Raw genomic sequence first — 13296 nt, forward strand, 5'->3', positions numbered from 1 at the left:
GGCTTAGAAAATTTGTAAAAAATGGTATTTTGAGCAGCCCCCAGTTTTCTGCAGTGGAGAAGGATGAAGCTAGAAATGTTTGTTGGAGTCTGATCAGGAAAATCAAGGTGAAGGGTGTGGCCTGTACTCTGAAAAGCCTTCCTAGGGCTTGCTGTTGTCCACTGGGAAACTATAGGGTTGATATCCGCATAGAGGGGACTGGGCTAGGAGATCATAGGGCTGAATGACTTGGCCCAGGTCTTATGGTGGACAAGTGACAAAGTAGGGGTCAGGCTGGGATTTGAATGAACCCAAGCAAGTTATTTCAACTTGGATCTGAAACATGCTTTTGGCTATCTCACACTACCACCTCTGTCTCTCACAGCAACCCAGCTTCACAGCGTGGTAAGCAGTGACAGGTCATGGTCAGGCAGAGGGGTACAGTGGTTATACTGAAGACTCCACCACCACCATGTGGTGTAACAAGTGGCTTGCCCTCTCTGTGCCTCCGTGGGCACTTCGCAGGGTGCATCAGATCTAGAACGCTGGCAACTCCAGGATGGACACAGCTGGGGATAGCTGCAATAGAGGTGGTGATGGGCAATCAAAGACTTGTTGGCCAGGTGTGGTGGCTCACGCCTGTAATCCTAGCACTCTGGAAGGCCGAGGTGAGCAGATAACTTTAGGTTAGGAGTTCGAAACCAGCCTGGCCAACATGGTGAAACCCTGTCTCTACTAAAAATACAAAAAAATCAGCCGGGCGTGATGGTGGGCGCCTGTAATCCCCGCTACTCAGGAGGCTGAGGCAGGAGAATCGCGTGAACCTGGGAGGTGGAGGTTGCAGTGAGCCGAGGTCGCGCCACTGCACTCCAGCCTGGGTGACAGAGCAAGACTGTCTCAAAAAAAAAAAAAAAAAAAAATTAGTTTGGGGACTACATTGAGGGGAGGCCAGGACAGAGCATGGGTCTGGGGATCCGGAGAAGGCAGTCTGGAGGAGGAATGGCTTTGGAAGACGTGAGTTCAGTTTAGGACACAGGAAACCATAGGTATCTACGGGACTCCAGGAGGGGAGGGCTGGGGCGGGGTGACAGAGGATGAACGTTCCCCTCCTACGCGGAGAAGACAGGAGTCAGGTTGGGCCCTCTTGGAGGAGGGGGCGGGGAGCGCGGTGCCCGGCGGCCCCTTTAATCGGGGGCGCGCGCTGGCCGGCCCGCGCGCTCTCGCCTCCGTCGCCCGGCCAGTGCGGGAGCCGGAGCGGAGCCGGGGCCGGAGCGGGCGGAATGGAGCCCCCGCGCGCGCCCGCGCTGCGCCGCCTGCTGCCGCCGCTGCTGCTCCTGCTGCTGTCACTGCCCCCCCGCGCCCGGGCCAAGTACGTGCGGGGCAACCTCAGTTCCAAGGAGGTGAGCATGCCGAGCCCTCCTCTGCCGCCCGCCGGCCCCCGGGGGACGCAAGGGAGGCGAGGGGAGCGGGTACCGCCCCGCCCCCTGCCACCCCTCCTGGCGGACTCCGGGAGCCTCGGGGGAATGGGGCCGAGGGCGATGGGGGACTGGGCCAGAGTCGAGGCTAAGGGGAGCCGTAGGGTCGCGGCCAGACCTGGGGGTTGTAGGAGGGACGTTGAGGTCAGAGCTGAGCGGGGAGGGGGAGCGGGTTGGGAGAGTCAGAGTTTGGGAAGGGGGGTGGTGCAGAGGTGGTGCTGAAAGGACAGCACTTTTCACTCAGCAGAGAGCCCCGAGCTCACCGCCACACTCCCGCTCAGGACCGGGAGGGGGCCGTTTAGAAGATTCCCCCGCGCGGGATGGTCTTTGGGAGCACGGGGTGGGGTGCAGGGGAGTGTGGATATTGGGGGAACGGGGTTAGATATTGGCCAGGACACGAGGTGGCCAGGATGAGCATCTGGCCCCTAAGGTCTTTCTGGGGGATCCCGGGAAATGCAGGGAGGAGTGTTTGAATGGAGGGGAGGAAACCTGGGGGGCAATGGAGGGAGAAAATCAGGGCGGCAGGAATCCTGGACCCACAGTGACGGGATCAGGAAAGGAGTTTGGAGGTGACCTGGTTCCCTTCTAGTACTTGGGAAGCCAGGTACCTGGGGGGTAGGGAAGAAAAGTTGGGGGTCTATGAAGAGTAAAGAGTTCTTGAAGGACTCAGCGGAGGGTCAGACTGGGCCCCCTTTTCAGGACTGGGTGTTCCTGACAAGATTTTGTTTCCTCTCGGATTACGGCCGACTGGACTTCCGTTTCCGCTACCCTGAGGTGAGTCTCCCCCGACACTCGCCATGCTGAGGCTGGGTACTTCCCTTGGCCTCCAAAGGCACAGGCTGCCCCAGCTCCCGGTCCCCAACATCTCTGGTCTGCAGGCCAAGTGCTGTCAGAACATCCTCCTCTATTTTGACGATCCATCCCAGTGGCCAGCCGTGTACAAGGCAGGGGACAAGGTGAGGGCTGTGAAGAGGGCATAGGGGGAGAGGGGAGAAGGTCGTTGCTGGCCGGGGGGGTGACCCTGTCCCTGCCTTCCCCAGGACTGCCTGGCCAAGGAGTCAGTGATCCGGCCGGAGAACAACCAGGTCATCAACCTCACCACCCAATATGCCTGGTCCGGCTGTCAGGTGCAGGCTCAGCCTGGGGGAGTGGGCAGGTGCTGAAGGATGAGGACTTCGGGGCATCAAGGACAGGCTTCAGCCTTCTGGTTTGTCCCCAGGTGGTATCAGAGGAGGGAACCCGCTACCTGAGCTGCTCCAGTGGCCGCAGCTTCCGCTCAGTGCGTGAACGGTGGTGGTATATTGCGCTCAGCAAGTGTGGGGTAAGGGGCTGGGGTGGCCACCTGGACCACCTTCTCTTTGCCTTCCTGCCAACCCCCAACTTGCCCAGGGCCCCCCTTAGGCCTCCCTACCCCCCACAGGGTGATGGATTGCAGCTGGAGTATGAGATGGTCCTCACCAATGGCAAGTCCTTCTGGACACGACACTTCTCCGCTGATGAGTTTGGTGAGCACGTGGGGACCCAGAAACCAGGCTCTCTGTGGGACACCAGAGCTGGATGCCCACAGAGGGGACATCCACCTGAATGAACCTTACTCCTCCTACTAAATCGGCAGGGATCCTGGAGACAGATGTGACCTTCCTTCTCATCTTCATCCTCATCTTCTTCCTCTCTTGTTACTTTGGATGTGAGTCTGGCACATGGGGTGTGGGGGAAGAGATAGGAGGGAGCAGGGTTGGGGGAGGTGAGCTGCTCTCCCTTTCTGCCTGTGGACAGTCTTTCCCTACCTTGCTTCCTAGATTTGCTGAAAGGTCGTCAGTTGCTCCACACAACTTATAAAATGTTCATGGCCGCAGCAGGAGTAGAGGGTGAGGTTCCGTGTCCCAACTTTTGGGTTCTGAAAGAGAAGGCACTTGGGGCCAGACACCTGGGCCTAAGAGGAATGCCTGGGGGCCTGGATTCCTGGGTCCTGGGGGAGGAGGGGCTGGGGGCCTGGACTCCTGGGTCCAAGGGAGAAGAGCCTGGGGACTTGGACTCCTGGGTCCTGGGGGAGAAGGGGCTGGGGGCCTGGAGCCCTAGTTCCTGGGGGAGGATGGGCTGGGGACCTGGACCCCTGGTTCCTGGGGGAGGAGGGGGTGGGACCTGACACCCCTGGGTCCTTGAGGGAGTATAAAGGCCTGAACTCGGCCGGGCGCGGTGGCTCACACCTGTAATCCTGGCACTTGGGGAGGCCAAGGTGGGCGGATCACGAGGCCAGGAGTTCGAGACCAGCCTGACCAATATGGTGAAACCCTGTCTCCACTAAAAATACAAAAATTAGCTGGACATGGTGGCGTATGCCTGTAATCCCAGCTACTCAGGAGGCTGAGGCAGAATTGCTTGAACCCGGGAGGTGGAGATTGCAGTAAGCCGAGATCACGCCACTGCATTCCAACCTGGGTGACAGAGAGAGACTCTGTCTCAAAAAACAAAACAAAACAAAACAAAACAAAACAATAAAGGCCTGAACTCCTGAGTCTGGGGGAGGAGGAGCTGGGAGCCTGGACTCCTGGGTCTGAGGGAGGAGGAGCTGGGAGTCTGGACCCCTGGGTCCTGGAGGAGGAGGGGCTGGGGGCGTGGACTCCTGGGTCTGAGTGAGGAGGGGGTGGGGGCGTGGACTCCTGGGTCTGAGTGAGGAGGGGGTGGGGGCCTGAGCCCCTGGGTCTGAGTGAGGAGGGGGTGGGGGCCTGAGCCCCTGGGTCTGAGGGAGGAGGGGGTGGGGGCCTGGACCCCTGGGTCTGAGGGGGGAGGGGGTGAGGGCCTGGACCCCTGGGTCTGAGGGGGTAGGGAGTGGGGGTCTGGACCCCTGGGTCCTTGGGGAGCAGGGTTGGGGGCTGGACTACAGTTTCTCCCAGCAGGTGAGTTGGGGTAGAAGGTCTGGAGTCCTGAGGGAGGAGGCGGCGTTCAGACCGCCTGGATGGTAGTGCTAGAGGACAGTGATGCCCCAGAGCTGCTTTCTATCCTTTCTTCTCTGCCCATCTGCCCCCCAGTCCTGAGCCTCCTGTTTTTCTGCATCTACTGGGGTCAATATGCCACCGATGGCATTGGCAACGAGAGTGTGAAGATCTTGGGTGAGAATGAAGCCGGGTGGGGAGAGGGTGGAGCCCAGGGCTCAGGTTGGGCATCGGGTCTGAGCCTGGCTCTGAGCCGCCCCCTCCTCCCTTCTCCCAGCCAAGCTGCTCTTCTCCTCCAGCTTCCTCATCTTCCTGCTGATGCTCATCCTCCTGGGGAAGGGATTCACGGTGACACGGTGCCCGGGCAGGGCGTGCTTGTGGGGTGGCTGGTGGGGGGGCAGGGCAGGGGCAGGGTTGGGGGGCTGGGCGCATCCTCCTCCCTGACAGCCCCCACCCTGCTGTCTCCCCTCATGGCCTGCCGCCAGGGGCCGCATCAGCCACGCGGGCTCCGTGAAGTTGTCTGTCTACATGACCCTGTACACGCTCACCCATGTGGTGCTGCTCATCTACGAGGCGGAAGTGAGTCCCACTGGCCCCTGGCCGGCCCCACCTTCCCCTGCTTTTGGCGCCGCCTCCCCGTTGACCTGTCTGCTCGCCCTTGCCCACATCGTGCTCCTGCTGGCTCGCTCTCTCTCCCACTCTTCGATTTTCTGCTTTCCCATCTGTCTAAGTGATTCCTCCTCTCTTCACCATCCCGCAGCAGCTTTCTTTCTCCTCCCTCTGTCTCTCACTGTCTGTCACATTTGTGCTTAATATCGTGACTAAGAGTTCAGGAGTCACACAGACCTGGATTCCACACCAGCTCTCCCACTTCCTAGCTGCCTGACCTTGGGTGACGACCCCCATCTCTGGGCCCATTTTCTTCTTGGAAAATTGGGAGGATCTTACCTACCCCATGGAGCCCCTCTAAGGCTTTCTGTCATCTGTATGGCTTTGGCCAAAGGGCTTCCCTCTTAACCTTAGTTTCCTCTTCTGTGAAATGGAGCAGTAATAAGACCTACCGCATTGAGTAGATGCTGATGGAAAAACTCACACATGGGAGGTGTTTAGCCCTGTGTTGAGCACACAGTAACTGATTTATTCTCTTTCTGTCTTTTTCACCCTCTCTCTCTACCTCAATATGCTTCTGTCTCCGTGCCTGGCTCTCCTGTTGCTTGTGTTCTGACCGAGTACCTCTGTTCCCAAGTGCCCAGGGGTGGGGTCCGGGGACCCTAATAGAGGGGAGGAGGCCAGGCTGTGATGGACCCTCTCCTGCGGGTCTAGTTCTTTGACCCAGGCCAGGTACTGTACACATATGAGTCGCCGGCCGGCTACGGGCTCATTGGACTGCAGGTGGCGGCCTACGTGTGGTTCTGCTATGCTGTGCTTGTCTCACTGCGACACTTTCCCGAGAAGCAGCCTTTTTATGTGCCCTTCTTTGCTGCCTATACCCTCTGGTGAGAATTGGTGGGCCCCAGCCTGTCCCTGCCTCCCTCTTGGGGCTTCCCAGAAGTGGTTGCCCCCCATCTCAGACCCTCCATAGTGAGGAAGATGGGCTTTTCACTCAGGCAGCTGTCGCCCAGAATCTGCCACTTAACTCGCTTTGTGAAAAATTACTTTCACGAGAAGTGCATCAGGTTTACCCATAAAACAACAGGATCTTGCCAGGCGTGGTGGCTCACACCTGTAATCCCAACACTTTGGGAGTCGGAGGTGGGTGGATCACAAGGTCAGGAGATTGAGACCATCCTGGCTAACACGGTGAAACCCTGTCTCTACTAAAAATACAAAAAAATTAGCCGGCCATGGCAGCGTGCACCTGTAGTCCCAGCTGCTGGGGAGGCTGAGGCAGGAGAATGGTGTGAACCCAGGAGGCGGAGCTTGCAGTGAGCCAAGATCGCACCACTGCACTCCAGCCTGGGCCACAGAGCAAGACTCCGTCTCAGAAAAAAACAAAACAAACAAACAAAAAAAAACAGGATCTCCTCAGGCCAGGCGTGGTGGCTCACACCTGTAATCCCAGCACTTTGGGAGGCCAAGGTGGGTGGATCACCTGAGGTCAGGAGTTCGAGACCAGCCTGATCAACATGGTGAAACCCCATCTCTACCAAAAAATAAAAAAATTAGCCGGGCATGCTGGTGGGCACCTGTAATCCCAGCTACTCAGGAGGCTGAGGCAGGAGAATTGCTTGAACCCGGGAGGTAGAGGTTGCAGTGAGCCGAGATCACGTCATTGCATTCCAACCTGGGCAACAGAGCAAGACTCCATCTTCAAAAAAAAAAAAAAAAAAAAGACAGGATCTCCTCAAAGGGATATCTTGAGCAAGCATAGCCCACTATATGAGGGCCGGGTGTCTGGCACATAGTAAATGTTCGGTAAAAAACTATTGTAGGCTGGGTGCGGTGGCTCATGCCTGTACTCCCAGCACTTTGGGAGGCCAAGGTGGGTGGATCATTTGAGGTCAGGAGTTCAAGACCAGCCTGGCCAACATGGTAAAACCCCGTCTTTACTAAAAATACAAAAAATACGAAAAAATTAGCCAGGCATGGTGGTGCGCACCTGTACTGCCAGTTAACTTGGGAAGCTGAAGCAGGAGAATAGCTTGAACCTGGGAGACCGAGGTTGCAGTAAGTTGAGATCGTGCCCCTGTACTCTAGCCTGGGCAACAGAGTGAGACTCATCTCAAAAACAAACAAACAACGACAACAACAAACAAAACAAAAAAACACCCAAAACTGTTGTAATTATTATCATTCACCGTAACACAGCAATAAGGTTGGCAGATTCTGAGCCAGACTGTCCGGGTTCAGATCTCAGCTCTAACGCTTATAGATGATGTGACCTCAGACAAGCCCATTAACTGCTCTCTGCCTCAGTTTCCTCACCTTTTAATGGGGATGGAAATTTTATCTGCCTCATAGAGTCACTGTGAGAGTTAAATGAGTTTATATACGTCAAATGCTTAGAAACAGGCCTGGCATGCAATAAGTCCTTACTTATTATCATGTGTTCATTCATTCATCAAATATCTATTTTTTTTTTTTTTTTGAGACGGAGTCTTTCTGTGTCACCCAGGCTGGAGTGCAGTGGCACCATCTCAGCTCACTGCAACCTCCGCCTCCTGAGTTCAAGTGATTCTTCTGCCTCAGCCTCCCGAGTAGCTGGGACTACAGGCGCGTGCCACCACGCCCAGCTAATTTATGTATTTTTAGTAGAGATGTGGTTTCCACCATATTGGCCAGGCTGGTCTGGAACTCCTGACCTCAGGAGATCCACCTGCCTTGGCCTCCCAAAGTGCTGGGATTACAGGCATGAGCCACTGTGCCCGGCCTGATTTCTTTTTTTTTTTTTTTGAGATGGAATTTCGCTCTTGTTGCCCAGGCTGGAGTGCAGTGGTACAATCTCCACTCACTGCAGCCTCCGCCTCCCGGGTTCAAGTGATTCCCCTGCTTCAGCCTCCCAAATAGCTGGGATTACAGGTGCATGCCACCACACCCAGCTAATTTTGTATTTTTAGTAGAGACGGGGGTTTCGCCATGTTGGTCAGGCTGGTCTTGAACTCCTAACCTCAGGTGATCTGCCTGCCTTGGCATCCCAAAGTGCTGGGATTATAGGCATGAGCCACCGTGCCTGGCCTATCTATTGATTTCTTATCAGATGCCAGGATTTGGGGTGGTGTGGAACTGAGTTAAATTGAACCTTGTTCTTGCCCCTCAGAATTTCCCAGTCCAGTCCTGCCCCATTTCAGTCTCTGGCTTCTGAAAGTCACACTGGCTTCCCTCCAGTTTGGGACCTGCCTGGGGTCTGTGTGTGTACATGGCAGGCGAGGTGGGGCTATAGGGTGGGGTGGAGGACAGGAGCAGTGTCTCTGCTGACCCAATACTTCCCCTTCAGGTTCTTTGCGGTTCCTGTCATGGCCCTGATTGCCAATTTCGGCATCCCCAAGTGGGCCCGGGAGAAGATTGTCAATGGCATCCAGCTGGGGATCCACTTGTACGCCCATGGCGTGTTCCTGGTGAGGATGGGCATCTGTGGGGGGGTAGAGGGGAGGACCCGAGGGCAGAAGATGCATGAGGCTCCTATACCTGATCTGCTGGACCTCCTGTTCCGAGGTCTTGATCCATTTTCCTTTTAGTCATTCTCCCTTTATTGAGAGCCTGCTTGGTTCCTGCAGGCTCCTCTACTGTGCTCCTCAGAGTCCATTTTCTTCTTTTTTTTTTTTTTGAGACAGAGTCTCACTCTGTCTCCCAGGCTGGAGTGCAATGGCTTGATCTCGGCTCCCTGCAACCTCCGCCTCCCGGGTTCAAGTGATTCTTCTGCCTCAGCCTCCCGAGTAGCTGGGATTACAGGTGCCCACCACCATATGCCGCTAATTTTTTGTATTTTTAGTAGAGACGGGGTTTCACCATGTTGGTCAGGCTGGTCTCGAACTCCTGACCTCAGGTGATCCACCTGTCTCAGCCTCCCAAAGTGCGGGGATTACAGGCATGGGCCACCTCGCCGGGCCCATGTCCATTTTCTTCTGTTCCTGTCTCCCACTTTGTGTCCTGGCCTCTTTCCTCAACCCCCATCCTCTCTCTTTGCCCTCCCTTCCCATTTCCATTCCTGACCCTGTGTCCCCAGATTCTTCCATTTCTCTTCTGTATCCCCACTGCCTTCCCCACCCGCCTTGATCTCTCCACTCTCCCCCTGCCCCTGCCCACATTCTGCCATCACAGGCCACTGTTCAGGAAGAAGCAGCTGGGGTGGCACAGGGTGAAGCTTTTGGGCTCCTGGGTCGGCATCAGGAGCGTACAGCACCACATCTTTTTTTTTGAGACGGAGTCTCGCTCTGTCACTAGGCTGGAGTGCAGTGGCGCGATCTTGGCTCACTACAAGCTCCACCTCCCAGGTTCTCCTGCCTCAGTCTCCGGAGTAGCTGGGACTACAGGAGCACGCCACCATGCCCGGCTAAGTTTTTTTGTTTTTGTTTTTTTTTTTTTTTGAGACGGAGTCTTGCTCTGTTGCCCAGGCTGGAGTGCAGAGGCGCGATCTTGGCTCACTGCAACCTGCGCCTCCTGAGTTCATGCCATTCTCCTGCCTCAGCCTCCCTAGTAGCTGGGACTACAGGCGCCCACCACCACGCCTAGCAAATTTTTTGTATTTTTAGTAGAGACAGGGTTTCACCGTGTCAGCCAGGATGGTCTTAATCTCCTGACCTCATGATCCGCCTGCCTCGGCCTCCCAAAGTGCTGGGATTACAGGCGTGAGCCACCGCGCCTGGCCCCCACCACGTCTATTCTTTGCCCTGGTTCACATCCTATCTGACATTCTTGGTGACAGTTCTAATATTCATTAATTTATTCATCAATTGTTCACTGGGCACCTGTCGAACCAGTCTGTTTAATTCTAGGAACATCCATATGCATTCACTCCTGCCCTCTTGTTTAATTGTCAGAGCAGCTCCAGGAGAGGGTGCATAATTGACATTGTTCCCACTACACAGAGTGGGGAAGCTAAGGCCCAGAGAGGAGAAGTGACTTGCTAGGGCTCCGTGGCCTTTGGCGGCAGGCAAATACTTTGAACTCTATCCTTCTGCAGCAGACCACAAGCTCTGAAATGAAGGGGAACCAGAAAGGGCAACAGGCATGACCCAGTGTCCCAGCTTCTGACTCCAGGGATCTACAACATACCCTGTGTAGGAAGTGGGCCCAGCCACCGAGGGAGGAGACAGGTCCCCATCCTTTGCCTCAGAGCCTGACATAGTACAGACTCGCTCACCTTCCCAGGCCGGTCCATCCTGAAGCTCTGCAGGAAGTCAGAAAGGGACAGAAAGAGGAGAAATGCTGAGAATCCATCATGTGCCGGGCTCTGCACCAGTGGTTTTCATTTTCACCCTCTCATCTTTCCAAGTAGGCGCTACAATCCCTTTTCCCCACAGTGAGGCTCAGGGAGTTTAATCAACATGCCCCAGATCCCATACTCAGTGAGCTACAGATCCCAGAGGCGGGATGCAGGCTCAGAACAGCAAGCACAGCGCCCTTCCTGCTGTATCTCAGCCAGCTTCCTTCCTAAGGATGCTCGTGTTAGCTCAGCACAGCTCCACCTGGGTATCCCAATGCTCATTGCTTTCAGCTCCTTGTTCATTTTTTTCAGCACAACCTTAGAGGAGCTGTGTTAGGTTTCCGGGATATGGCGATGGAGTCACACCCAGTCCCTGCCTTCACAGCCTATCAGACTAACTGGTACCAGACATCCGTACATTCCACCAATATTTACTTATTTATTTATTTTATTTTTTTTCGAGATGGAATCTTGCTCTGTCGTCTAGGCTGGAGTGCAGTGGCATGATCTCGGCTCACTGCAACCTCTGCCTCCTGGGTTCAAGCAATTCTCCTGCCTTAGCCTCCCAAGTAGCTGGGATTACAGGCACACCACCACACCTGGCTAATTTTTGTATTTTTAATAGAGATGGAGTTTCACCATGTTGGCCATGCTGGTCTCAAACTCCTGACCTCAGGTGATCCGCCCTCCTCGGCCTCCCCAAGTGCTGGGATTACAGGCGTGAGCCATGGCGCCCGGCCCACCAATATTTATTGAAGGCTTATATGCGCCAGGCATGGTTCTAGAAGGTACTAGGGACTCAGTAGGGAACAGAAGAGTCTGGTTCCTGCCTCATCGAGACATTTTAGAGTCTATTAGTTGCTGTCCAATTGAACTTTCTGTATTTATGAAAATATCCTATTACCTGCACTTTCCAATATGGGAGCTACTAACCACATGTGGCTGTTGAGCACTTGAATGTGGGTAGTGCATAGTGAGTGTGTAGTGAGGAGTGTGACTGACCAAAATTTAAATTTTATTTTGATTAAATTTAAGCTACATGCAGCCAGTGGCTATCATACAGTGCAGGACGCTGACCCTAACCAATCAGTGACAGCTCAGTGATCAGGGCTCTGATGGAGGAAGCACAGGCTGAGTTGTGTTGAAGGGAAAAGGTGAGGGTCCAGGGCATTTGGAAAGCCCAGAGGGGGCGCCTAATACAGTGTGAATGGCTTCAGGGAAGTGTGGTGGATGTCAACTGAAAGGGTATCCTTCGGACCCCAAGTTTATGGGGACAGCCTCCGGCCTGACAGTGCCTCTCACACCTGCTCTTGGCCCTGGCCTCAGATCATGACCCGTCCATCAGCGGCCAACAAGAACTTCCCGTACCACGTGCGCACGTCGCAGATCGCATCAGCGGGAGTCCCTGGACCCGGAGGGAGCCAATCCGCTGACAAGGCCTTCCCGCAGCACGTCTATGGGAACGTGACGTTTATCAGCGACTCGGTGCCCAACTTCACGGAGCTCTTCTCCATCCCCCCGCCCGCCACCTCCGTAAGCCCCGCGGCCCCAGCGCCCGAGGAGCTGCTGGCGCCGCCCCTGGAGTACCTGACCCCGCTCCCGGCCCCGCCGCCGCCCCCAGCGCCCGGGCGCCTGAGCCCTCCCCCTGCCTTTCGCACTCCCCTCGCCCCTACACCGCGCCGCGACCGTCCCCTGGCGCCCGCGCCCACCCTGCCTGACTGGGTCCTGGCGCTGTTGCGCACACCCCCGCAGACTCCCTGCGCCGTGCCCCCACCGCCCGCCTTCCGCGGCTCTCCCCCAGCTCCCCGGCCGCCGCCGGAGTTCACCCCGCGCGCCCCGACGCCGCCCTTTGAGTACCTGGCCCCGCTGCCCAGGCGCCCCGCCACCCAGTCCTTCCCTGACTGACACGTGCGTCTACATCTGGGGTGGAAGGGTTCTCCGGGGGAGGGGGACGGGCCTTCGGGGCCGCATCTGCCCCCCGAGGGTCCCGGACGGCCTCTGACCCTGACCCCCCTCCCAGGCCGGGAAGCAGGTGGAGGAGACAGCGGTGGCGGCGGCGGTGGCCCCGAGGGGCCGCGTGGTGACCATGGCCGAGCCGGGCGCAGCCTCTCCCCCACTTCCCGCTCGGTTCCCCAAGGCGGCCGACTCGGGCTGGGACGGCCCGACGCCGCCCTACCAGCCGCTCGTGCCCCAGACGGCAGCGCCGCACACCGGCTTCACCGAATACTTCAGCATGCACACGGCCGGGGGCACGGCACCCCCGGTCTGAGCACCCCTGCCCGCCCCTGCCCCATGGGCCGTGACCGGGCCCTGGCCGGGCCCCGGACCCCTGCTTTATCCCGGCCCGAGAGCTCGGCCATCCCGGGCCTTCCCGACCCTTCCCACCCCGCGCGCCCAGGTTGGGTACGCTGCGTCCCGTCCCCCTCCCCTCTGTGCCAAACGGTCCCGCGGGAGCCGCTCTCCCCGTCCCCTCCCTCAGCCCCTGCCCCGAGCGGCGCCGGATTCTGGGCTCCCGCTGTTCCGTGACCTCCGGCCCCCTGGCCCCCTTCGAGACCTCTGACCCCGCTGGACTCCGGAACACCCGTGGTGACCGCCAGGACCCTGCCTGTGACTCTCCAGGACTCTGCGACCCCGGGATGGATATTGCGATGCTGGTCTCGACCCTGAAACCCTCCCTCGGATCTGTGACCTCGGACCCGTGCTCCGTCTGCCCCTATCACCATTCCGGGGGCCTTCCCTCGGGTCCCTGGCAGAAAGACATTTTACCCCTTCTTGCCAAAATAAAAAAGGATTCGTTTTTATCTATAACATGGCTTCTTTTGCATCTTGATGGTGTTCAGCGGCGGGGCTGAGCCAGAACTGTATCAGCCTCGGGACTTCAGTGTGTCCATTTGTGAAATGGGAATTTGGAACTGGAGGCAGGGGCCTGTATAACCTGATCTTTATGTTGCCCCAGAATGTGCGAACATTGAAGATGATCAAACATCTAGCAGGGTCTTGTACCGCTCCTTTATTTTTGCCTTCCTTTCCTCACTCAGAGGTAGAG

At 56.9% G+C, this 13296-nt stretch overlaps 2 protein-coding genes across 5 annotated transcripts in view; both read left to right on the forward strand.

Annotated features, from left to right (window-relative positions):
• The window catches only part of LOC103888610 (CEA cell adhesion molecule 6), a 913736-nt gene that overhangs the window by 562213 nt on the left and 338227 nt on the right, over positions 1–13296 (forward strand). The gene's annotated exons all lie outside the window — the stretch shown is intronic.
• Positions 1192–13058, forward strand: TMEM145 (transmembrane protein 145). 4 transcript variants are annotated; one of them, XM_024237144.3, is made up of 15 exons: positions 1192–1379; positions 2154–2228; positions 2333–2410; positions 2495–2581; positions 2674–2775; positions 2875–2959; positions 3070–3141; positions 3254–3322; positions 4484–4564; positions 4665–4743; positions 4873–4966; positions 5711–5883; positions 8322–8442; positions 11577–11783; positions 12271–13058. In XM_024237144.3, the coding sequence occupies exons 1-15, from the start codon at positions 1260–1262 to the stop codon at positions 12517–12519; spliced, it is 1692 nt and encodes a 563-aa protein (XP_024092912.3). In that variant the 5' UTR covers positions 1192–1259; the 3' UTR covers positions 12520–13058. The 4 variants fall into 4 exon arrangements, with proteins under 4 accessions (XP_024092912.3, XP_054396512.1, XP_024092913.1 ...); XM_054540537.1 differs by having other exon boundaries at positions 2674–2733; positions 12730–13058; XM_024237145.2 differs by having other exon boundaries at positions 1247–1379; positions 12730–13058.

Source organism: Pongo abelii, chromosome 20 (genome assembly GCF_028885655.2).
Source record: "Pongo abelii isolate AG06213 chromosome 20, NHGRI_mPonAbe1-v2.0_pri, whole genome shotgun sequence".
Lineage (NCBI taxonomy): Eukaryota > Metazoa > Chordata > Mammalia > Primates > Hominidae > Pongo > Pongo abelii.

Excerpts from the sequence above, each read along its gene's own strand:
- TMEM145 (XM_024237144.3), top strand. The coding sequence starts at position 1,260 with ATGGAGCCCCCGCGCGCGCCCGCGCTGCGCCGCCTGCTGCCGCCGCTG. Across the intron at positions 1,380-2,153 it reads GCAACCTCAGTTCCAAGGAG|GACTGGGTGTTCCTGACAAG; the intron begins GTGAGCATGCCG and ends CCCCCTTTTCAG. Across the intron at positions 2,960-3,069 it reads CTTCTCCGCTGATGAGTTTG|GGATCCTGGAGACAGATGTG; the intron begins GTGAGCACGTGG and ends CTAAATCGGCAG.